General features: G+C 43.8%; 1 protein-coding gene across 1 annotated transcript in view; it reads left to right on the top strand.

The window, feature by feature from the left end:
* FRMD3 (FERM domain containing 3) overlaps positions 1-25,119 on the top strand; it is a 249,854-nt gene that overhangs the window by 183,314 nt on the left and 41,421 nt on the right. The window contains exons 9-13 of the mRNA XM_033123926.1: positions 602-665; positions 1,498-1,586; positions 11,567-11,641; positions 11,956-12,024; positions 18,653-18,777. Coding sequence (XP_032979817.1) covers positions 602-665; positions 1,498-1,586; positions 11,567-11,641; positions 11,956-12,024; positions 18,653-18,777 — 422 coding nt within the window. The remainder of the gene's footprint in view (positions 1-601; positions 666-1,497; positions 1,587-11,566; positions 11,642-11,955; positions 12,025-18,652; positions 18,778-25,119) is intronic.

Here is a 25,119-nt window from a genome sequence, read left to right as displayed (position 1 = left end):
TTCAGGCAGATTTTAATCAAGCAGTTCCTTAAGAGGACACATAGCATCATTCTTTTGACTATAATTTGTCATTTATTAAAGTTGTTCTCACAACTCTGAGCATCTAATACATAATAAAATATTCTTCTACAAACAGGGCGAGCAGGAATGAAAAATTTTCAGTGTGGTCTGTGTGCTTCTTGGAGATGGATATGAAAGGAGGAAGGAACAGATATTGTGAATTCATGTCATTTCATTAACTGAGTCTGAAATAACATCATTCTTCCTACCTCACAAAATGGGCTGGCCAATTAATGTTGTTTTGGTCATTAATGTTCATGAAACCCCTAGAGCTCCTTGGAAGAAAGGTGGAGCTTCACTGTAAAAAATGGAATAATTCTGAGCTGCCTGCGGATCCTCTCTTGGGAAGAAAATTGCTGCATAATTCACTTGGGGACTTTTCACTGCTCATTAGGCCTTCACCAATGATAAGATAATATCTTGTTTCGTTGCAGTCTGCTTGGTATTTGTGAGTCAGCAGATTCCTATGGAAAAGCCACGTACCTTGGCTAATTGCCACTTATTTTTTTCCCTCTTACCCAAAGAGATTCTCTTTTCGTAGGCCGGATGTCTGCAAATTGAAATTTGAAGGGAAGACGTTTTATGTGATTGGCACCCAGAAGGAGGTCAGATATTGCTTTTCTAATGATCTGTTATTGTGTGTGCGTGCACGTGCATGAGAGAGATTCAAGTATAATGTGCCTATAGCATTGTAACCACAAAAGACCATGACTTTAAGTTGGTGGTGAAAATGGAAGCTATATGCTGAGGACATTTTAAATGAATAAACACTGGGTTTGCACATTTAAGACTAAAGTCAGTTAACAATACTGACTGTATACCCCTATGTGAAAAATACACTGGGATAGATTTGGGAAATAGAAACTGGGACTTCCCCGACCTCTGTAATTTGCAAAAATACAGATATGTGAAACAAGTGAAGAATACTTACAAAGCTTTATATCAGTACTGGTTAGAGTTTTATAAGCAGAGTCTATAAGATCCAAGAATCTTAAAATAAAGGAGTTATCAGATATAGGTTGAGTTAACGAGGGAACACATTTGGGAGGAGGCCATGGCTGCAACTTTGAGCCTCAGAGCTAAGCCTGGAAGTTTGTGGATTTTCCTGACCCTAGTGTTTAGTTCAAGAACTAGTTATTCAAGGTTGGCAAATAAGTCTTTAATCCAAGTCTGATTGAGAGGTGGGCGATGCCTGGGGAGTTCAAGATTAGGAAGTTGTTTTTTATTGGAAACAGGGCCTAGATAGCTTAGTGACGTCTGCAAAGGGCAAGGGAGGGGGAAGACCATTTCAACAACACTTTTAAGAACATAGTAGTGTGCCAGTTACTTCAAATCCATTTGGTAGGTGTTGGATACATATAGGTAAATACTTGAAGGAAAAAGATGAAAAACACAAACTGTGTTTAACATGCCTTTTGTTTTGTTATTTTTTGTTAGAAAAAAGCCATGTTGGCATTCCATACCTCAACACCAGCTGCCTGCAAACACCTTTGGAAGTGTGGGGTGGAGAACCAGGCCTTTTATAAGTAAGTAGCTTTTATTCATTTAATCGTAGGTTTTAAAAGCACCCATGGTACCCTTTGTGTTTTGCAAACAGCTCCACGTTCATTTCTTTTAATACAGTCCTTTTTATTATATTTAAATGAATCATGAATTTGGTGCATTGTTCAGGGCCTGAGCAAGTCCTGAGCTCAGGAAGGGCTGTCAAGTTTTTTTGTTTTGTTTTGTTTTGTTTTTAATCATTGCTATTTCCATTCAACACGTGACAGGATCAATTTTTGTTTGGGTGTTCCCTCAGAAGCAGACCTTGAGAAGAGTTTAGTGCACGTGGTTTCTTTGGGATGTGGTCACTGGTCATAGCAGTAGGAGAATGGGGAAGGGAGGTGGGAAAGCAAGCGATGTAGGGTGCATTATTAAGCAGATCACTACTGTGGGCAGCTGGGCTCAGCTCTGCTAGGGAAATCTGGCAGACTGCACAACATGCCTCAAAGTTCTCCCATGGACCAGCAAAGAGGCTGGGCTATTTATCTATCAATTCCCCACTCATTTTGGTTGAGGGCCACTTTGGAGGGCAGAGTTGATATTCTCTGCCACTTTTGGCTTACCCTAAGCTTGGGTTGAATGTACTCTCACAACCAGAAAAAGAAACCTTTGGCAGACAGTCACATGCATTCATAGTAAGAAGCCTTCAGTTTATAGAGAGGAGAGCCAAAGATTTATGGGTGGAATGCCACCAGAGTCTAGGATCAGAGAAAGTCAGTGCTGGCTGGACAGGACTTCAGAAACCATCTGTAAAGCTCTCAGGTTTCCAAGGTGGTTCAAATTTAGGATCTTTGCACTGAGTTCCAGCTTCTCCTCTTTGAGATACACTTGCTGATTGGAAGAGCAGTGGTGATGGATGAAGTCAAGAACCTGGCCCAGCCCTGCCCACCGACCCTCAGAGCTCATCCAAGCAGCCTTTGCTCAATTCCCCGCCCTCGCCGTACTGAGATTCTGTCTTAGGCTTTAGAGTCACTTCCCTGAAAACGCTGAGCCTTTGAACCTCCTAGGCTTTGGCTGATGAGGCCCATCAGGAGAATGATGGCTTGGATAGTGATTTATAAAACATTTGTTAGCCACAGAACTCTTTTTCTTACACAGAAGTATAGGCAAAGCCCAGTATGTAAAAGAAATAAAAGTGGAGAAGCTGTGGGTGTTGGTTGGGACCAGAGCTGGGATTGGGGACTGGAGACCATTTACCCATTGCTTGTTGATCCTCAGGAACTTGGGTGACCAGTTGCCCCAGTTTGCCTGGGACTTTCCCAGGTTTAGCACTGAGATTCCCATGTCCCAGGAAACCCCCAGAACTGGGCAAAACCTGCCAGGAGCATAATCTAAAACCCCTTGCAAGAGATGATCCATGAAATGTGGTACTTCTAGCAATGACAGGAAGAGGGGATGCATATCAGTCGATTTTCCCACAACCATCACCACCTTAAGGCATCTGTGTATCCCATACAATGTTTTGGGACTGGTAAAAAAGGGTACCCAATGGCCTTTGAAAAATCTGCATGTCTAGATCTCACCATCCACATGAGGGCTGAGAGAGGGAAACACAAGGGGACTGGTCCTCTCAGTCTTTAGTTGAAGTCAACACATTTTTTGTTTTTGTTTTTAAAAAGTTATTTTAAAATTTGAGGTAATACATACCATAAAATGCACCCCTTTAAAGTATAATTCAGTGGTTTTTAGTCTAATTCATGAAGCTATGCAACCATCACCGCTATCTAATTCCAGAACACTTTTATCTCCCACAGAAGGAAACCTGGACCCATTAGCCGTTGCTCCCCATCTCCCCCTCTTCCTAGACCTTGGCAACCACTAATCTACTTTCTGTGTTTATGGATTTACCTATTCTGGATATTTCATATAAACAGAATCATAAACTAGCCTTTTGTGCTGGCTTCTTTCACTTAAAGTAATGTCTTCAAGGTTTATCCACGTTGTAGCATGTATCAGCATTTCATTTCTTCTTATGGCTGAATAATATTCCATTGTGTAGGTATACCACATTCTGTTTATCCATTTGTCAGTTGGTGGACATTTGGGTTGTTCCCTCTTTTTAGGTATTATGAATCATGCTGCTATGAATATCCATATAATTTTTTTTCTGTGGACAATTATCTTAGATTTATACCTAGGATTGTAGTTTCTGGGTCATAGGATAACTCTATATTTAACTTTTTGAGAAAATGACAAACTGTTTTAGAGCCTAAGTGTTTGGAACGCTTCTGTTCCTCCTTTAATGAAATTATCTGGTTCTTGTCAAATAATTTAGAGACATTTAGTTACTCGTTTTGAATGAATATTTTTTCACAAATGAGGGAGTTATAGATAAAGTCTTGAAACAAAGCAAAACCAAGATACATTGTTGTATCTTTTAGATTTTCTTGTAGATTTTCATGTACATATTTGTACTAGATCTGATCTTTCTGAAGGTAGGAACTAGGTTCTGTTGATCTTTGTATGACCTATAGACCCCAGGCATTCATAAAAGATTTACTGGATCCATTGATAAGCCTGGTTCCTGGCCTCAGGAGATTTGTACTTCATGATAGAGACTAAAAGGGAAGTGCAAATAAAATTGTAGAGGGTGGACCAGAGGAGGGAATGAGTCTTGCTACTGGGGGAGCTAGGAGGTAGAAGGTCCTTTCAGGTGGAGGAAGGACATTCTGAGTACGGGACCACGGTGAGAAGTGGAAGACATACAATGGGGAGAATGAGCAGTTACACAAGGCTGGAGCAGAGGGTAGAGAGGTGTATGAAGTAGAAAGGGAGGAGATGAGACGCCAGGAGATCTTCGGGCCAGATACAGAGGTCTTAGCCATCATGAAAGAGGTGGTAAAGGAATGATTGCTACTGACCCACGTACAAGTGTAAGGGGAGGGAGTAGTAGAGGAGAAGACCCAGCAGATGGGCTTCTTTTAGAGCCAACTCAGTAAGTCCTACTTGGAAGGAGTTTTGCACAGCTTTGAAGATCCTTTTGTGCAATCATAGGATCTCTATCAAAGAAAACTCAGAACATTACTTAGTCCTTTTACACATATGCTGTTTTATCATGTGTGAGGGAGTGGTTGGTAGATGGAGTCAAATAAAGGTAAAAACCGAATTGAAGAGAGAAAGAAGGAGAAAAGAAACTGTAATCTGGGGAATGTGTTTTGCACATTTTGGGGTACAGTCACTAGCTGGCAGCTAGCAATGAGGTCAGTCTGATAATTCTACCATTGAACGGGCAAACTAGGCATATCAGAGAAATCACTTCCAGGTGTCTGTGAATGCTTCACAAGACCTGGGGAGTCTGGCTGTGAGCACAGCAACACTGTACGGAGTAGACCGAGTCCTTGCACCAGCACTTCTGCTTTGCTTAGGCCAGGCTATCCCCTCTCATATTAGGACTTCTAATCCCTAATATTTGTACTGATCCGAGATTTTCCAGAATCTTTTCTTCCTGCATTATCCCATAACCACCCCTGTTCCTTAGGAAGAAGGAAAGCTGTCGCTTGTGCTGAGCCAGCTGTGTGTCTTGGACAAGCTGTGGCCTTTTCTCTCTCATCTGTAGAACGGAGGGACTGATGCTCAGGCGTGCTTTGCTTGCCACACTGTGGCCTAAAGTTGATGAGTGTGGGCTTTGAAGTGAAGGGGCTTGGGTTTGAATCTTGACTCTGTCGCTTCCTAGCAGTGTGTCCTAGAACAAGGCACTTGACCTCTTCAAGCCGCGTCTTTATTTTTCATCTGTAAAATGAAATTGGTCATACCTGCCTTTGCAGTGTTTAGTTCTGCCAGCCACATGGACCATTGATGAATGGTAGCTGGTGCTATGGCTGCCATTAATATCCGCTCCAGTAACAATGACAGTTTCGTGAGTGCCAGTTGGTCACAAAGCCCTTTCATTCTGAAGAGCTCTGATTTTGCTAAGCAGGGTGGGTGCCTGCTTCCTCCACTGTTCCATCCCTTTCCTGGGCAGAGGTCCTGGCCCTGCTTCCAGCTCTGTCTGACTGGCACTGTGCTTTAATGGTTTCGGCTGGCAAAGCAAGGCTCTGCTCTTGTTTCCTGGGTTGGGGGTGGCTTGTCCTTCCTTTTCACTTCACCTGCCATGAGAACGGGGAGTCTCGGTGGCCAAGAATTCCTGCGTGTGCTTTCTACATATGAATGTGCTGCTAGTGTCAGCTGGCCCAGAGCCACTGATCAGGTTTGAAAGCCCTGGCTCTGAGCTCTGCTGCCTGGGAACAGAGCCCAGAAGCAGAAACTCTGATTTCCCCTCCTGCTTCAAACCCCAGAGGATCCCCGACACAGACTTAGTCACCGTTTCAGAGCTTCCTTTATGCCGTGTGTTTTCTAGATGCTCTACCCACCGAGCATTGGAGCTCACCCTTTCTGGGTGCTGGTTCACTGAAAGTACTGGACACACTGAAGGACTTAGTGGCTCACTGGAGTTTCCACTGGACAAATCTTCATCTCACACCTGCTTTGTGCTGTACATTGTGCTAGGCACTGGGGACACAATGGAGGCTCAAATGTCACTGTTCCCAGTTTTGTATGGCAGTGTGTACAGGGGATAAATGCAGTCCCTAATGAATTTCTGGTTCAGAGATGGGTGTGCATTTTGTCAGAGGAACGACGTTACGTCTGGTCGATAAAGACCCTGAACCAGTGCCTCTCACACTTGAATGAGCACGTGAGTTACCCAGAGATCTTGTTAGAATGTGGCTTCTGATTTGGTAGGTCTGGATGGGGCATGAGGGTCCATATTTCTAATGAGCTCTCCGGTGATTCTGGGCTGAAAGTCCATGGACCACATTTTGAGTATTAAGGTTCTAGGTCCGAGGTTCTCAGCCCTGACTGCATGTTAGAATCACTGGGGAAGCTATCGATACAATGTTATCCCAGACCCAATTAAATCAGAATCTGAAGCCTCATAAAACATGTATACAAATGTTTATCTCAGCATTATTCATAGTAGCTAAAAAGTGGAAAAACCCAAACGTTCACCAACTGATGAAAGGATAAAAGAAATGTGTGTATCAATACAGTGGAATATTTTTCAGCCATAAAAGGAATGAAGTACTTATTCGTGCTACAACATGGATGAGCCTGAAAGTACTATTGCTAAATTAAAAGAAGCCAGTCACAAAATACCACATGTTATATGATTCCACTTATATGAAATGTCCAGAATAGGCAAGTCTATATAGAGACCGAAAGTAGACTAATGGTTGTGAAGGATTGGGAGTGGAGGAGATGAAGAAGGGAAACAGGAAGTGACTGCCAGTGGGTATGGGGCGGGGGGTTCTTTTTGGGGTGATGAAATGTTTTTTGATGACTTTTTAACTTTGTGAATTATACTATAAACCACTGAAGTGTACAATAGGAAAGGGTAAACCTTATGGCTTGCGAATTATATCTGAATAAAGCTGTTATCTGAAAATTCCAGAATTTGTGATGATGTCTAGATGTCGGTAGTTATAAAAATTTCTCAGTTGGCAAGCATGTGCAGCCTACGGTTAGATGCTCAAACATGGTGATTCTCAAAGTGGAGTCTGTGGACCAGTATCAGCATCTCCTGAGAACTTGTTAGAAATGCAGATTCCTGGGCTTTACCCCTAACTTACTAAATCAGAATCTTGTGTTTTCAAAAGCCTTCCCAGCGATTCTGATGGCCTCTGAAGTCTGAGAATCTGCATGGCTAACGTATTATTTTTAAAAGACATACAGACCTGAGTTTGCAGCCAGGTTCTTCCAGCTTCTATCATGACCATAGTTAAGTGACTTAACCCCTCTGTGCCTCAATTTCCTCATGTACAGATGTGGTCACTTCCTCCTAGGAGACAACTGTGAGCATAAAATGAATTAGTATGTTTAAGGCACTTTGGATGATGCATGGCCCGTAGTAGGTGCTCAATAATAACAAATGTTGTTATTGCTATGATGACTCCAGCAGTTGTAAGCCGTGATAGAACAGGAAATTGTACTGTTAATTCTAGAGGTAGCCCCTTAGGGCACCACCCTTTGTTTCCCCAGCAGCTAAGCTGACCTCCATCCCCAGCCCCTGTAGTACCAGGTGTCAGAGGAGAAGTTAGAGGCAGGGTGAGCGGAAGTGTACTCCTGCAGAGCTGTGCTGTGTGTGGACCATATGGTACTGACACATAGCGAATACTTTGCCTGTTCCAGGCTCTGTCCATGTGCGTGGCACATCTCACATATGTTACCCCCTTTAAAACACGACTTCAGTGTCAGGACTGGCCAGGAGACCTCCCTAGTGCCACAGGTCTGGGTATAGTAGCTGCCCTGGCAGGTCTGGGGTGGGGGTTGGTAGAGAGCTGTGACAGCAGAAAGGTAAATAGTGACTAGGCCACCATTTGATTACACAGTTGTCAAGTCAGGTGTCAGTAAATTGGGGACTGTCTGGATTTCTCCGTAAGGTCAGATGTTTGAGACGAGTCAGTGCTTCTGTGCTGGGATTTTGATGGGAAGTTGGAGATGGAAGTGGGAAGAGGGCAGTTGGGGAAGAAGGCTGGAGGAATGAGATTTGCTATTTTTAACTAGGTTGTACCTTCATTGTCTGCAGTGGGAAGAAGGCTTTGGCTCTCGACTTGTTGACATGAGAGCCTGGGAAACAGAGTGCTGGAATATGTCAGCTAGAGTTAGAGAATGAAGGCTCTGATTTTGGCTTTCAGAGTAACATGGTTTCCCGGAATCGCCATGATTTGCAGGATTGGCTTTGGTAGTAGCTCAATAGTGAGATGGCAATGCAGAGGTTTTGAGATTGATACTAGGAAGGGAGGGAGGTAAGTGGGGAGGGAAATTAGTATATAATGAGCAGGTTGTGTGCTAGGTACTTTCAAATCATTTAATCTCATTTGACCCTCCCCAGAATGCTATGAATTAGGTATTATAATACCCTCCCCCTTTCACAAATTTGTGGATAAATTGAGGCTCGGAAAAGCTACATGACTTGACAAAAGTCACAAGACCGAAAGCAGGTAGGAGCCGGGGTCTCTGCTCTTTCAGGTAAAAGGCCACTTCTCAGGTCATTCAAAGAGAATATGGGAACTCAGAGGTTCTCAGATGCAGGGCTGCCTTAGAATGACCTTGGGGTGTTTGCTATAACACCTTTCCAGACCTGCTGAATGAGAAGCTCTAGTGATGGAGGTTGAGGACCAATGTTTTTAACCCCTGCTCCAGGTGTTGCTGACACCTGGCCAGGTTGGGGAACAACTAGCTGCACGTCCTTTAACCAGCCACCTTGTCTTTCCCACGTCCCTCTATCCTACTGTCTGTTTGCCAATTCCAAGTGGGTTTATATTGTTTGAGCTCTCAGAAGAAATTCCCCTGTTAAAATTCCATTAAAGATACCTGCCCAGACATTATTGGGAGTCCACCTGGACATTTGGGAGGGCAGGAGACTAGCGGTAGTGCTCTCAGGAGAGTGTTTCTGAGCAAATCAAATGACAAATAATCACCAAGGGCAGTCAGCGGCCAGAAAAAAGCCAGTGCTATTTTCAGTCCTCTCATCCTGAGCAGACAGCTTTTCATTTTCCCTGTGAAATGTGTCTTTTGACCTGTTTTTCTTGATGTACTTTGAGGGTTGTGTATACGCAGTGCTGTGCTGAGGCCTCCCACCAGGAGGCCATTCCGGTGTAAGGAGGAGGGGCCTCCTCGAAGGGCCTGGAAGGGTGGGAGCTAAGGAGGAGCCAGTGAACACTAGGGTCACCTACCTGTCCCCAGAAGAGGGTCCCTGGAGCTGCTGTGCGAGCCACGCCCCTGGAGCTCCTGGTATCTTCTATAAACGGCACAGAGTTGAGTTTGAATTTCAAACACTCCTATTAAGGCTCTTAATAATTTTCCTTTTAGCAGACTGTCTTGCCCCAAGGATCCATAGGAACCTGGAACAACAACAAAATCAATATTAAAAAAAAAAAAAAAAAGGCTTCTTTAAAGGTTTCTTTTCCTTCCACCTCTGAGGACTTGGGAGCAACAGTCCTGCTGAGAAGATGGGGAGAGGGAGATGGTGATGGCCCTTTTCTCAGACTCCAGTGGATAATATCAGGCCCACAGCTCTCTAGGGTCGGGGTGGTGGGGGACATGGGTGAGGAGCAGGCGAGTCCTCACAGGAGGAGTCGCTCAGCTTGCTGGGGGATTTTTTTCTCCTCTTTACTGGGTATGGTCACCCAGCTCTGGCCAGCAGCCTGCACTGTTGGTCCCAGGTGTCAAATCATCTGCGGTGTGGCGCTCACATGCTCCCACCTGTCCTTAGGGCTCCTACTCCACCTTCTCTGGGCCCTGCCTTGACAGGAACCCCCCTCCTCAGGCCTGTATAGCCCCCACCCCTGCCCGTCTCACTGTCTCTGCTCATCCTTTGAAGCCACTGTCCTCCTCTGTTGGCTCAAGCTCTTTGCAGCGGTGGATGGCAGAAAGGGCTTCTTTACAAAAGACTGTTACTTAGCTTTCCATTGCTCTGAGGACAAAGACTAAAATCCTTAACAAAGACAGCTTAAGGTCAGGTCCTGCTAAATTAGGGAGGAGAAATGTGCAAGTGTATGTGTACCTGTGTGCGTGTGTAATAACAATAACAGCAATAATGTGGGCAAATGCACATCAGATCTTCCTTTTAGTTCCTCCAGTGCTCGGGCTCACGGCTTTTGTGTGAGCTAGGCCTCCTGCCCTGCACCCTGCCCACCATCTGCCCTGGGTAACACCTTCCCACCCCTGGATCTCAGCGCAGAAGTCCCTTCTTCAGGGCACTTTCCTTAGCCCCCAGACTGGATCGTCCCCCACCCCCTACTGTCATTGCATCTTTCCCTTTGCAGCATGCACCATGGCCTGTGATTTTACGTTTGTCACTTGTAATTGCTTGGCTTCTAGATTAATTTTCATTTCCCCTCTAGACCTTGCACTTCACGAATGCAGAGACCATTCCCTGAGCTTAGTGTGGTGCACAGAGCAGGCTAGGTCTTCGGTTAGTAACTGCTGAGTGAATGAATGAAGGCTATAGGAGGCTTGGGGTGGGGCTCACTGCCCGCACAGAAACTTCCAGCTGGAGCCCTGGCTATGTGCACGTCTTTGCTCAGAATTACAGAATGTGTTGTTCATATCGTGGGTTTTTAAAATTATGCTTTTATGACTATCATAATTTTAAAATGATCCTGAGCTCTGAGAGACCATTCTTTCTAACTTGTTGGATTTAATTGCATAAGGCTTAAAGAGACTGATGTAGAGGCATCCTCAGCTATCACAGTAATTTAGTGGCCTGTCTGCAGCCTGGGCAGCCCATGTTCTAGATTGTTTCTCAGTGTTGTGGTTTTGTTCATATTTACATGCTGGGCTCAGAGGTGCTGAATCAGGGCTTGGCATGGCTTGGCATGGCTTCTTGTTTGTTGTGTATCTTAGTCATTGACCAAGGTGGATTCTTTTAAAGGGCACTGGGTCATGGTAACTCAACCAGAGAATACTCAGAAGCCAATGACCATTTCCGTGGTGACATGGGCCCCTCATGTCCTCTCCTGGAACATACATGGTAGATGGGTTCTTTGTGATACACTGACTAACCTGTGTCTCCAGGAAACTATTTTTTTTGCTGCAGCATTGATGTAGGCCCAAGAAAGTGCCCATACAGCGAGGAACTTAATGATGTCATGTGACACTATCCAGCCTCTCCGTATCTTACAAATAGATATTGGGAAAGAATCCCTTCTGATCATCAATATTGCCTGGTCCTTTTTGCAGGTTGTGACCTAGTGATGGATTATGAAACCTAATATATGGGTCATCACCAACATTTAAAAAGAATGAAAAGAGAGCACATAGAAAAGATCAGATTGCAAATACAAACAGTAGAAGTTAACTATTATTTTGTGAAACTTTCTTTCAGGTGTGTGTGTGTGTTCGTGTTCGCGCACATGTGTGCCGACTCACACAATGAAACGTATTTCATTTGTCACTATCACCTCTGCTTTGCTTTTTCTTAAAGGTATGCAAAATCCAGTCAGATCAAGACTGTGTCAAGCAGCAAGATATTTTTTAAAGGAAGTAGATTTCGATATAGGTAGGTACCCATGGTTTCATGTCAGTGATGGGGCTGGGGCAGGGGCAGCCATTTGTATTTGAATGTTTTGCCTATAAATCAGTGCACTTTGGCTTGTGCCCTGTTTTGGTCCTTCCTTCCCACTCCACTCATCTCTTATGCTCACGGGCACCCTCAAACTCCATAGTAACTTCCCCTCATGGAGGAAGAGAAGGTGTGGATTCCTAGAGCTGGGTAAGACCATTGTGAAGTTAAAAAAAAAAAAAAACACACGGGCACACCCTTCCCCATCTGCTTTGAATGTCTGTGCACAGACGTATTTTTGTCTTTTGCAGCGGTAAGGTTGCCAAAGAGGTGGTGGAGGCGAGCTCCAGAATCCAGAGGGAGCCCCCAGAGGTGCACAGGTGAGTGGGGTGCTCCCCAGGGCTCCAGGAGGCTTCTGGGGTAGACAGAGGGATTTAAAGGCTGGCTTTGCCAAATCCTCTATGGCGGGAAAGGGAGCAAGGGCAGCACCTGCCAGGCCCTACATTGATTTTTGGCCCTGGCCCCAGACGACGTGGCACTTTCACCATCCCAGAAATCTCCCTCAGACAGATTTGGCCGGGCTGTGGCGTGAGCGTGGCTGGCTCCATTTTGAGATACTTGCTCTGTGGAGAGTCGTTGGCTTGATTGGACCTTGAGTGTCACATGAAGAGCAGGAGGTGTCTGAGGCAAGGCTGTGTAATTTCCTGGCTGAGTCCACAATCCCGTCCTCTTAGAACTGACCTCCGTTCCGCCTCTATTCATCAGATGAGACTGGTTCCTGTCAGCCCGCCTCCTCCTAGGCTGTTCCCCCAAAGGGGTGGGGTGCTCATCTCTCATGGGCTCTTTACTTCCAAGGGTCACTCAGAGGAAAGAGGGCTTGGTCGTTATCGGTTGAAGGGTACACATCATTATTAAGGTGGCCATATATGTAATTCTTAGGAATTAATTCTTTTGGCCATGTTGGACTTCATACCGCCACAATGTACACAAGTCGTTGTATATCCTAAACCTCAGACAAGGTAAATGTCTAACGCTGAACATTCTCATCATGATATTTCCCCTGGTGAAGGCAAGGTCATCATAAAATACATTCTTTAGGAAGTTCCCACACACTGGTTGGCACCTGTCCTTCCTTCCTGTCTTTGAACTTGGAGGAGTCTTCCTTGTGTTCAGATTTTCCCAGTCTCCTCTCTTTCCAGTGTGACGGATCACCTTACCCCATTGGGTCATTGGGCAGGAGGAGGCCATGGTCTCGTGGAAGTGTAGCCAGGCCAGCCTGGTGTAGGCATCCAGGCGGCGCTTCTCTCCCACACACGGGAGCAGGACTGCTGTTGGCATGAGATCCCATGCAGATGTGCACTGAGAATAATTCATCTCCGGTTTTGGATGACCCAATGGGAAGCTGTCACATGCAAGTGTGCAAAACCAGTCTCTCCTGCAGCAGGAGAACATTGGGGCGAGGGGAGCTGGAGTGCGTTGGCCGGGGCACTTTGGTACACTACTTGTGAAAGTCTTGTAGCCCGCCCATCGATGACAATAGTTTGTGGGGTTTTTTTAATAGTCTTTTTATAGCCCTTCCTCTGCCTCACATTGTGGTTACTCAGTGTAGCAGTAACAGAGAATAGGAAATGATAAAACATATCATTTGAAGTTCTATAGAATCTTTGGGCTGGAAATTATCTTAGAGATCACCTAGTTTAATGCTTCTATTTTATAGACAAGGGAACTTGAGTCTTGGGGAAGTTAAATGATTTATCTAAGGTCATAAATTGTGTGTGTGGGGGGCCACACCTAAGTCTGTTGTCTTTTCTCTGTAGCATCTGCCACCTTGAAAGCCTCTGGCGTTCTTTTAGAAGCTAGAAGGCAGGCTGCCCCAGGGGATTAGCTTGGGTTTTATTCTTTCAACTTGAAACTTAAATGTTTTATCTTTAAAAAAAATAATAATAATGCTGGGGAGTTTCCTTGATGGCACAAACACATATTAGGAAACTGTTTTTAACAATGTACTTTCTGAGAGACAGATTCCAAATATAGAGGGTCCCATGGTAACAATCTATGGATGGTTAATGAGATCAGAAAAGAATTAAGGAAACACACACACACAAAAAAAATCTTCTCTTTTCTTTTTTTTTTAATTTTATTTTTTAAATTTACTGGGGTGACAATTGTTAGTAAAATTACATAGATTTCAGGTGCGCAATTCTGTATCACATCATCCATAAATCACACTGTGTGTTCACCACCCAGAGTCAGCTCCCTTCTCTTTTCAATTGAACGTATGGAAATTAAGGCTTCCCAAATGAGGGCTTCTTAAACCTTAAGTGGCCCAGGAGTCACCTGGGCAGCCTGTTAACATCAGATTCTGATCCATGACTCTGGCCTTCCTAACAAGCTCTCAGGTGATGAATGTGTGGCTGGTGCACAGGCCACACTTTTCAATAGCCAGGCTCCAGGTGACTGATGGTGAAGGCGGTAAAGGGAGCAGACTGGCCTTAGTCAAAAGTTTTTCCTCGAGTAGACCAAACCGACAGAGGAGGTGGGAAATGAGGCACCAGTCAGTATACAGTTTCCCTTGTGTGGAATCTTCTAACCCCCCGCCCTCCTCCCCCTGGATATTACTGTACATGAGAACTTACAGGCCCTTGAGACACTGTTTCATATGCTCCTTCTTTCCCTTCCACTACCCCCTTTTATGTGTATGTGAAAACTGATTGAGTCCACATCCTCAGGATGCTTCTCTGGTCGTCTGTTCTTTGCCATTATCTCTCAAATTGGAGAGGACAAGCTTGTGTCTGTCTTGGCCATCTCCATATGTCTCAGCACCTAACATAGTGCTGGGCACAGAGGAGGAGGTCAGTACATACTTGTTGAATGAATGACAACAGCACCTCTGTGAATTTCCGAGACCTGAGATCTGTCCAAGGTGCTGCTCTGGGGCTCTCGACCTCCCAAGTGGCAGCACTGTGGTCAGAGCCATGGTGACAAGGGCCAATTTCAATAGCAACTTCTTTTTTCCCCCACTCATTTCCCAGCTAACAATTTATGTCTTCAATTAAATTTCTCCTTTATCCTTTGTCATCGTTCATAGCAGAATCATCAGAATTATTCAATCCCTTCTGTGTCTACATAACATCTTGATCATACGTCTAGCATAGCACTTATTACATTTGATCAAAACTGTTTATGTGCCTATCTCCCTAGTTTGAATGCCAAATTCTTGGGACCATGAATCAAGTTCCCATGTTTCTTTATGCTGAGCACAGAGCACAATCCAATCTTTCCTGTTTTTGCCTCCATCTTTTTGCTCTGGAAGAAAACGTTAGTCTACTGGCATTATCCAGAAACAACTTCTTGTTCCTGCCCAGCAGCCAGTGGCATGGCAGGAAATTGCTTCTCTTGAATAATTATTTTATTTTTGAATTATTTTAACTTCTTTGATGTGGCTGTCAGAAGTGAGAGTATAGTAAAGAGCTCCCTTTCTCTAGTGGTGTTCAGAGATGACCGTTAGTCTAGAATGGTGACAACAAGGCTTCAGTTATCTACTTTTCCTCATAGTTGAGATTCTACTTTTCTTTTTTTTTGTTATGCTCTTTTAAAGATTAAATTTATTGGGGTGACTTTTTAAAGAATGACAAGTTCATGGACTGCTACTTCCGCTGAGATGCGTATGTCTGGAGAGAGATAGATGCAGACAGACTGAGAACACTGTCTTGGGATTTATCTTCTTTTCAAAAAGAGAAGATGCTAACTCTCATGTTAGTTCATTGATTTTTGCTGATGACAAGATCCCCATGCAGAGCCCTCTGGGATGGCTACTCGGTGAGGATCACCTGCCGATCCCAGAGGCCCCGTGAGCCCAGGGCTGTCTGTACGTGCCACTTGGGCATAGCAGCCACCACCAGGGGACACCCAGAGGTAGCATTTGTACCTGAAGTGAACACCTGCCTAGGAGTCATGAGTGGGTTCTAACCTTGGCTGTGTTGCTTACCAGCTGGATAGTCTTGGGGAAGTCACTAAACTTCTCATAGCATCAATTTAAGTTTATTCATCTGTAAAATGAAACTTATAATAATACTTTGTCTGACTTCTAGGTTTTGTTATGAGGATGAAAATAAAGTGGCTTAAAAATTACAAAGGGTCATACAAATGTGAGGTGGTGGTATTATTATTATTGTCTCTCATCCAAGACATAGATGCTGACAGACAAGTTCACATTAAAGTCTGTTCAGATGAAGTTTTTGATAACAGGCCAGCGGCATTTCCTTTCGCTCCAAGGAGTGACGCAGGAATGCTGTGAGCCTCATTTCAGTTGCTCTGTTTTATGCCATCATTGTTTGATGCCAGTCTTAGAATATACTTGCGGTTCCCAAAGGAAACCTTTGTACCTTAGTAGAGCTCGCAGAGCTCTTAACGACAGTTTTGTTTGGAAACTGTTCTGTGCCAGGAGTATGCACATACGTGGGCTGCAGAGTGTTCCAGGCATTTTTGCATAATCAGCAATGGGTGGATTATGAGAGTGGAGAAACATGATGCTGACCCTCACCTGGCCTGGGGAGACCCCCAGCCACAGAAACTGTTATCTTAGGAACTCAGGTTGAAGGGCAGAGTGGGAGCTGATTGGGATGTCGGCACATCCTTTAGAAAACTTCGTGACACAGTGGGACCTTGTACAGCCACAAATGGCAGGACGTTAGGGGTAGCAAATGGAGTCTCCTCTGGGTGTTGCAGGAACAATCATGCAGAAAGGCAATGTGGAGCACAGCAAAAGCACTGGACTGGGACTCAGCATCTGGGTTTGAGTCCTGAGTCTGGCCACCCGAGTGTCTCAGTCAAGTTCCATAACTTCACTGAGTTTCAGTTTCCTCATCTGTAAACATGCTGTTTTTCTTGCCTATCTTATAGGCACATTGAAAAAAACAAATGAGGCAAAGGGTATACAAATCACTTTGTAAACTGAAAAAGGGCCATTTGAATGCTGGTATTGTATTTACTTATATTTATTGTTAGGACAACTGTGCTGGTGGGTTCTTGCTTGAAATGAAGCTTGGATCAGTTTGCACCTCTGCTTTGTGGAGATAGAATCAGTTATGAATAGCCACAGGGCCAGTGAAAAGCCCATGAAAGTTCAAAAAATGAAAACCCTTCACAATAAAAGGAGGACCTGCTCACGTTAAATTTTAATCTCCCCTCCATACTCGTTCCTTCCTACCTTCGCCCTGCAAGGAGTTCCCATTTGCACTTCTTTCCCCATAAACACAACCCATGCTTGCCAGGACTCGCCGTAGGCATCACCTTCCCTGGGAAGTCATTCCTGCTGTCCCTTCACTCATGGCAGGATCAGGTATCCTGCCTTAGTGTTCTCGTGGGACCCTTGGCCATCAGTCTCCTCTTTTAGATGTGTGTTTTTCCATCTGTGGTGTAGCACGTTAATGAGTCATGAAGTGAAAATACGTCAAGACCAGCACTTTAAACAAAATGAAATAGAGTAGGGGGAAAAAACAAAAGAAAACACCGAGTCACACATAGCAATAGTTATTATCACTGTGTGAAACATTCACTTTAGTTGTCTGTCTTCCTGCACGCGTGCATGTGTGTGTGTGTACAGAGAAGTGATGTAAAATGTATTTCTTAATGTGGGTCTGAGTCAAAAAAAAGTTTGAAAACCATTGTTCTAGAGAGAATTACTTCAGGCGAGGACCACGGTTCCCCAGAGCAAGGGAGACCATCCAATACACACATACGGCAAAGTAAGTGCTTGTAGAATGAAATTATGAAGAAAATTTATGAGGGTTATGCAAGCCCTCGTAAGTTTCTTTTCCAGGCAGTGCCAGCCATTCAAGATGCTAGCAGGCATCCTGATCTTACCCGATGTACTCCTTGTCCCGTATTCCCCGCAGAAATGCCCAGGCTATAAGACAGTCCTGCCAGCTGGCCGGGGGAACACTCTGGCCAGTCTGCAATGGCAATTTTGTCAAGCCAGGATTGCATTCAGTTTCAAACCTGAGCACCCCTTCAGGGACGCACAAGGTGCTGTACAGCAGACACACAAGCACGGATAGGTGAGTCTGTCCTTAAGGAGCTTATCAAGGTGGGGCTGATTATGACTCGTGCACCCTAATTACAGAGACACAGATACCAAATGCGGTGAATTGTGAATGAAGGGAGAGTAGTGTGAGCAGAGAACAAGAAAGAGAGTGTGTGTATGTGTGTGTGGTGAGGCCAATCCAGGACAGCTTTAAGGGGAAGGAGACATTTGACACCATATTTGAAGGATGGGTTGGTTTTGGTTTTGACAGGAAACAGGGAGGGGAAAGGTGCTCAAACACCCACCTTCCTGTCTATCAGGACAGCAGCCATTCCCCTGCAGCAGGAAGTGTATATGGGCTTCCTAGCCGCTAGCCAATAGTCTTGATGAGATGCTTGCACGGTTTGCCATCTGATGCCTGTCACAGCCACTGACACACATGCGTGCTCCTTTCAAGAGGAGAAAGCAGAGCTGGGTTCTGTGGCTGGTTGGTGAGTGGGGTGTGAATTTGAGTTGAGTTGTTAAACATTGATATTAAATGTTGGACATCCAGCGACACTAAGATAGCTCGCAGCTATGAAACATCTGTGCCATCCTACTGGTCGAGATTTTTGTTTTTGTGTTTTTGGTGGTTGTTAAATTACTTTGAGCCATGCCCTTCGTTCCCTTTTCTGCTTGTCTAGGCAGTGATACCTGCCTTCCATGTCTTTTTCAAATGCCTGTGTTGTCACCTGCCTGCCCAAATCTGATGACAAACGTGGAAATACATATTCTTTTACTGTATTGCATTAGAGCACAGAGACATTTTTTCAAGACCTTAAGGATAAAAAGAGCGATGTGTCCTGAGTGGTATGTCATTGTTTCCACTGGCCTAACCCACTGTGTGAGTCTAGAGGCAGGTTCCAGCTTGGGCAGCCTACTGAGATGGAGGGGCTGATGTTTGCAATGGAAACCAACCCGATCTGGCTTGTGTCTGTTTTCAGAGCCAACATTACCCAGAGCCGCAGTTCCCACTCCTTGAACAAACAGCTTATCATTAACATGGAGCCCCTGCAGCCCCTGTTCCCTTCCCCCACCGAGCAGGAAGAAGAGCTTCCATTAGGAGAGGGTAAGTACACTTCCTTCCAGAGGCCATGGTTGCAGGCTACCCTGGAGGAATGAGCGAGGCACAAATCCTGGGTAGGTTGGGTAACGGTGAGGGTGAGGGTTGGAGTGAGTTTGCAGCTGGAAGACTGCATTATAACGAGAGTTCTATCAATTTCTACTGGAGAGAGTTCACTGCTACGAAGTATTTCTCAAATTAAATGTTAAAACAGTAATGATGTTAGACCTGCACTGTTCACTATGGTAGCCACTAACCATATGTGGCTATTTATAACTAAGTTTAAATTAGTTAAAATTAAAAATTCAGTTTCTCAGCCACATTAGCTAGATTTCCAATGCTCAGGAGTCACATGTGGCTTATGGCTGCCGTCTTGGACAGCTCAGATTGAGAACATTTCCGTCATTGCATAAAGTTTTATTGGATGGCTGTGTTTGTTTTTTATTATAATCACAATTAAATTAGGGGTTATAAAAATTTTTCCACAAGTATCTCTACACTGGTCAACCCCTTTCTGTCTCAGTATTTCTCCAGTCGTTTTTGTTCTCTTTTCCATCAGTCCTTTTCTAACAGTTTTGATACGAGCTAATAGATATAGAGTCCATTTCAACCCAAAAGTTCTTATATTTTTACAGACTACAACATGTGTACTTCTAAGCTTCTTTTTTTTGTGTTTAAGGACTTACTTCAGGGAAGAATCTCACCGCACTTACTGCAGACACTTGGTGAGACAAATCTCACACTCTTACTAATTTCAAAGTAAATTAAAAAGCAATTCATCCAAAATAAAGTTATTGGAATGCTGAACACAACCATAACACATTTTACTTTAACTTCATGTACTTTTGGTTTCATTATTTGAAATCTGGATATGGGCAGTTTCAAGAGAGCAGGTCACTCCATCCCCAAAAGGTCACCTTCACCTGCAGCTTCAAGAACTCCTTGCGTTTGGAAAAACTTTTCAGCCCATAATAAGAATGTAGCTTGGAATGCAGAAATCCTTGAGTGAAAGATAGCAGAACTAATTCACACTGAAGTGTAAAGAATTTTAGGAACTCTCACTGAAAAAAAAAAAAGTATCCATGATTAGAAGGAAAACTGGGCAACCAGAATGCCAAAAATACCATGGGTGGAAGAAAAGCATGAAAAATACAAAGGATAGGGCCTCAGAAGACACCTTTATCTCCAGCTGGGCCACAAGATGATGATAATGAGAACAAACTTGTTATAAGTAATGGCCTTTACTCTGTCTTAACAACTAAGTCCGTACGCGTGAGTTCTATCCTAAATTAATTTTAGGGTCTCTGGGCCCATGTTGCTCAGCTACATCTTTTAGCACCTTCTCTGTTTTTCTGTGCTTTTCAAGGGAAATTAAAGCTTTCATTTATAATCATCAGTGATTTTCTGAGCTTCCTCCCAAATGCCTAAAATATTGGTTTGAGTGGAAATCACTCCACACCACTTTTTCTGGAGGTCATGATTATCCCCAGGTTGAACGGAGAAGAGGAAGGGAGAAAGAACAACCCAAGCTTGGGATTGTGACTATGCCTTATCTGTGAATATGGAAACCTAGATGAGAATGAAAGGTGTAAGACCAGACAGGTTGCACAGTTACCATGGGGAATATAGAAGCCAGGTTGCTGTTGCCTCAGGTGCCCTCCCGGGTTTGCAGGGGAGCTTGGGAAAACTTTCTTCTGGACCCTTAACCCCATTCAGTTAGAAAATTCTGCTTTGCACCATTTTCCATAATGAGGTTCCACTGCTAAATGCTAACATGACAACTTTGTGAACAAGAAATGCATACATTATAATTAGCTGCAATAAAAATAAAAATTTTCATGACATATGATAGGATCCATAAGCCACCTTTTCATTTTTTCCAGTAATATTAAAGAAGAATCTTAAAGAAGAATCTTAAATTCTTTCACTAAGTGTAAAGTGAAACTGATAGGTCTTTCTTTTAAGAAGTCCAAAATGCCTTTATAAATGTCTAATAAAACTCTTGTTTGTTTCTAAAAAATCCATCCCCTTACGGGTCATCTTTGTGGGTTTTGAAGCTTAGGCAAATAATAACAACCTCCAGGATATAGAATCAACTTAAAAGGAAGAGAAGTAGAAACAATAGTTTTATTAAATGTCCAGTAGATGGAATGAATTTCCCAATTTAGAGAAGAGAGCAAACTCATCTTAGGTACCACGGGATTCGAAGTTATGATTCCCACAGTGAACCTAGCTCTGTGTTTTTGATACCGTTACCTATCTGTTACTGTTTGAGAGTCAGATTCTGCTCCACGTGTTTTATCTTTGAGTGTCAGGTGATGGGATTTAGACATTCCATAGAGATAAATATGTTATAGATTTATATTTCTCTGATATATAAAGAGAAGATAGGCAGAGACTAGTACAGCTTTAAACAAAGATGTTTGCCCTTTGTGGGTGGGTTCTGTTTCTGGGCACTCACAATGTGATGAATTTTGTTTCATCCTTGGGTTTTCATGTTTTAGTACTTTTTATTTCTGAGTAAGAGCAAGATTGAAAGAGGCTAGGAATTTATTCATTTTTTTAAACACAATTATGACAAAGACAAGGTGTACAACTGGTAGACCATACTTAGCATGTGCAAGTTGCTGTGGCCTATAAAGATGAAGACACTCTCTTCCCTAGAGACTCACAGCTTGTTGGGGAGGCGGCAGTGGGATCACCGAAGTTCTGCCTCTGCTAATTGAATTGTGTGCTCACTTTTCTGAATGCCTCATGAGATATGAGTGCCTCAAGCTTCCTGGAGAGTTGTCTTGTTCCCTTTTCGTCTCATTAGAGTGTCTGACATAAAATTGGTGGGCAAAAGAATGAATGAATGAATGAGACTGACAGGCAGAAGGAGTTGTGGGTAGTCTGGTTGCTTGTGTGGCTTTGGAGAAAAGGAGTCCTGGGAGCAGGGAAAGCTGAGGCAGAAAATTAGGCAAGGGCCAGATCATGATGGTCTCACACGACTTGCTGGAGAGTTTACACTTTAACTGGAGGACAACTAAGAGGCACTAAAGGATTTCAAGCATGGAAATGGCCTGACTGGGGTTGTGTTTTGTGTCGTTTGCGGTATGCAGAGGGCAGCTGAGAGGTGAGTATGGCTGGAGCAGCTTTTTAACCTCAGCAGTATTGACCATTTGAACTTCATAATTCTTTGTTGGAGGCTGGCTCGTGCATTGTACAATGTTTAGCAGCACCCCTGGCTTCTACCCAGTAGATACCAGTGGGACCCCACCAGTCTTGACGATCAACAATGTCTCCGGGTATTGGCAGATGTCTCCTGGGGAACAAAATTGCTCCCTGGTTGAGAATCCCTGCGTTGGAAGCACAGAAACCATACAGGAACTATTGTACTAGTTCAGAGAATAAGCAAGGGCTGAACTGAGAGTGGGGCTAGGGAGGAGGCAATGGATTCGAGTTAATAAGCTGGAGATGGGGGTCACTGATTACATGGCAGGTACGCAATCCGTGGACTCCTGTCCAGTTCTGCTCTTGTCTCACAGACTTCACTGAGTGAAAAGACTTCAACCTTTTTAAAGTTGAGATACTTGAGACACAGGAATATTTAAGTCAGGATCACACAGGGAATTAGTGGCAAAACTGATTTTGTTTAGATACTGGAATTATCCGTTTTGTTTAGTTAGATACTGCACATCGCTTCGCTGAACTTCAAACGTGGAGTGGAGGAGACTCAGACATTACTGCCCACCTTTGATATCACCATTCCTCATCTCTACACAGTGGCTCAGATTCTTGTTTGGGAGAGTTTCAAATCACATTTTGGAACTGGATCCATAAGCAGGTCCACATTCGTACTGTGAGTCCTATTAAAAGAGTTGCCTGATTTAAGAATTAAAAAAAAAAAAATTAGACTGGGAGAAGAAAGGTCTTAACCTTGACCCTCAGAGGCACCGTCTGTGTGAGGTCATTGGGAGGTCCTGCAGCCTGTCTCCCATGGGGGCCATGGTGGTGGTGTGTCTCTGCCACCATGACTCTCTGGGATCACCACCACTCATTTATCTGACAACCCTTTTCTGTTCCTTCTAGAACTTCAAGTTTCTCAGAGACAGCTGGGCAGAGCCTGATTGCCCAGATTAGCCAGTGGCATTCTGGGAGAGCGTGTGATCCCATTCACTCATATGACAGCTGGAGGATTAGCTGTGGAGTTGGCTGTCTTGGTGGAGAAAAACGTAAAACAGTTCCTAGGCAGTGGGAAAGTTTTCAGTGTTACCTCAAAGTTGCTCAGTTACAGGATCTGAGTAGATTAGGGCTGTGGAAAACTTTAGATGAGCATGGCAAACCATTTGAAAAGTGCCAGTTAGAGCTTCTGAAAGTTTTGAAGGAAGAAAAGATTGAGGGTGGGAATTGTTCTGGGTAAACATGATATTTTAAGGAGTCGTTAAGCTGAATAAATTCACATGCAAAATGGAGTAGGATCTCCATAGCGTAGATAGCAAAATGTTTGCATGTTTAGTGATGGCGTATATTTTTTATTATGGAAAAATGCTAGGTTGTGGTAGAGAAGGAGAATGAAATTAATCATGTGAGACGTGGTAGCTGGCAATTAGTGATGCCCATTGAAGGTCATCTCGTCTACCGGAGCAATGGTGCAGGCTGGCAGACTCAACCTGGCAGGACCCCATGCTTTCCTCCCCTTGGTAGGCAAAACTAAGTAAGAGTTGAAAATGTTTGACACCCTCCTACTGGCAAAACAAAAGCATAGTGGAGACACAAACATTTCTGTAAAGGAGTGTCTTGGGGGTGGCAATGTGGTTTGAATTGAGGGTGGCTTGAGGTTTCATTTTCATATGATTGAGAAAATGTCTATATCTAAGAATAGATGGCAATTACGGAGGGTGGTAAAACTAACTCTTTCAAGCCACCCCTTAGCATGTTTGTGTGTTTGTTGCATGTGTAGTGTGAGTGCATGTGTTTGTCATGGATGTAGCTCTCTGTGTATGGGAGGGGCAGTAAGTATGTTTAAAGGGTTGTTTATAGTGTTTGGCTGTAACTATAGCCAGCTTAAGTAGTGTCGCTGACATTCTAGAAAGTCTGTATATGAACCTGCGAAGGCATTTTGAGGGTATAAAAAGAGTATTATCCTCATCCATCAAGCATGCCATACTCTTGACCCCACCCACCATCCACCCCAACATATAACAGGTGACCTGTGGGGCCAACTGCATTTTTCCATGTGAGGATCTTTCAACATTGGACCAGGCAGAACCTGTCACACACTATACAGTCGCTCCAGTGCCATCACTGGTGAGGTCTGTAACAACCCAAGGCTGCTATGGTTACACTGATTTTGAATTTCTTTGCCTACTCTTTTCCTCTGGTCTCCTCCCAGCTTATCTGATAGGAAAATTTTCCTCCCTCTTTTCTCCCTTTTCTCCCTTTATGGAGTTCCACGGCCATTGCTCAAACATATTTAACCTTTTCTCATTAATTCAGTGTCTTTCTTCCCTGCCATTTTTCCCTATGTGCTAAGTCATTTTTTTTTTCCTTTGGCTCAAGGTATGTCAGGACATGCATTAGAGCCATGCACTGGTCTTTTTGAAATTCCTTTTATGTTATGGAGCTGTAGGAGCTGTTACTAAATCCTGTGAAACCACTTTCCCCTTGTGGTTATTGCTACCTGGTGATGGCAGACTAATTAGCTCCGGCTCTAATTTCACTTATCCCTGACACAGGGTTTGTGATTGTTACTTGTTTGTATTTTCTTATTATAAAACAAAAATTACCATTTTCTAGAAAATTTAGAAAGTACAAAAAAAAGCATAAATAAGCAGGAAAAAAAAATCACCTTCCAGATTATCCCACCTCCTAGAGGCAGTCAGTGTTAATGTTAGCAATTTTCTTTGCCGTGCCTTTTAATGCCTTTGCAACCATTCTGTGTGTACAACTTTGAAGATTCTGGCTTTGTTTGCTTAATGTTGAAAACATATCAAAGTGAACTGTAGTTCAAAATGAATCAGGAACATATTTCATGCAAATGCAGACAAATGGGTTAATATCCTGAATTAGGAGGGACACATACAAAGCTCTGTTTAAAGCATCGTTTTAACACTGCATGTATTTGGCTCCCCTGAACTTTTCCATTTAAAAGCACCCACCATCTCCCACTGCTGATGGGAATCCAGCAGGGGCACCTTCTCCTGGAGGAGCTAGGGGCCTCCACAGAGCAGAGGGAAGATTTCTGGTTTTACTTACAACTGCAGTATCAGATTAGCAGAGTCGAAATTCAGAATTCATTACCACATGTGTGGAATTCTGGAAGAAAGAACCACAGCCTTTGCCTTTGGGTCCCCAGCTACTCTAGGG

Source organism: Rhinolophus ferrumequinum, chromosome 12 (genome assembly GCF_004115265.2).
Source record: "Rhinolophus ferrumequinum isolate MPI-CBG mRhiFer1 chromosome 12, mRhiFer1_v1.p, whole genome shotgun sequence".
NCBI classification, from domain to species: domain Eukaryota; kingdom Metazoa; phylum Chordata; class Mammalia; order Chiroptera; family Rhinolophidae; genus Rhinolophus; species Rhinolophus ferrumequinum.
The sequence above is the reverse complement of the archived record's forward strand: the minus strand, read 5'-3'. Positions and strand labels throughout refer to the sequence as shown.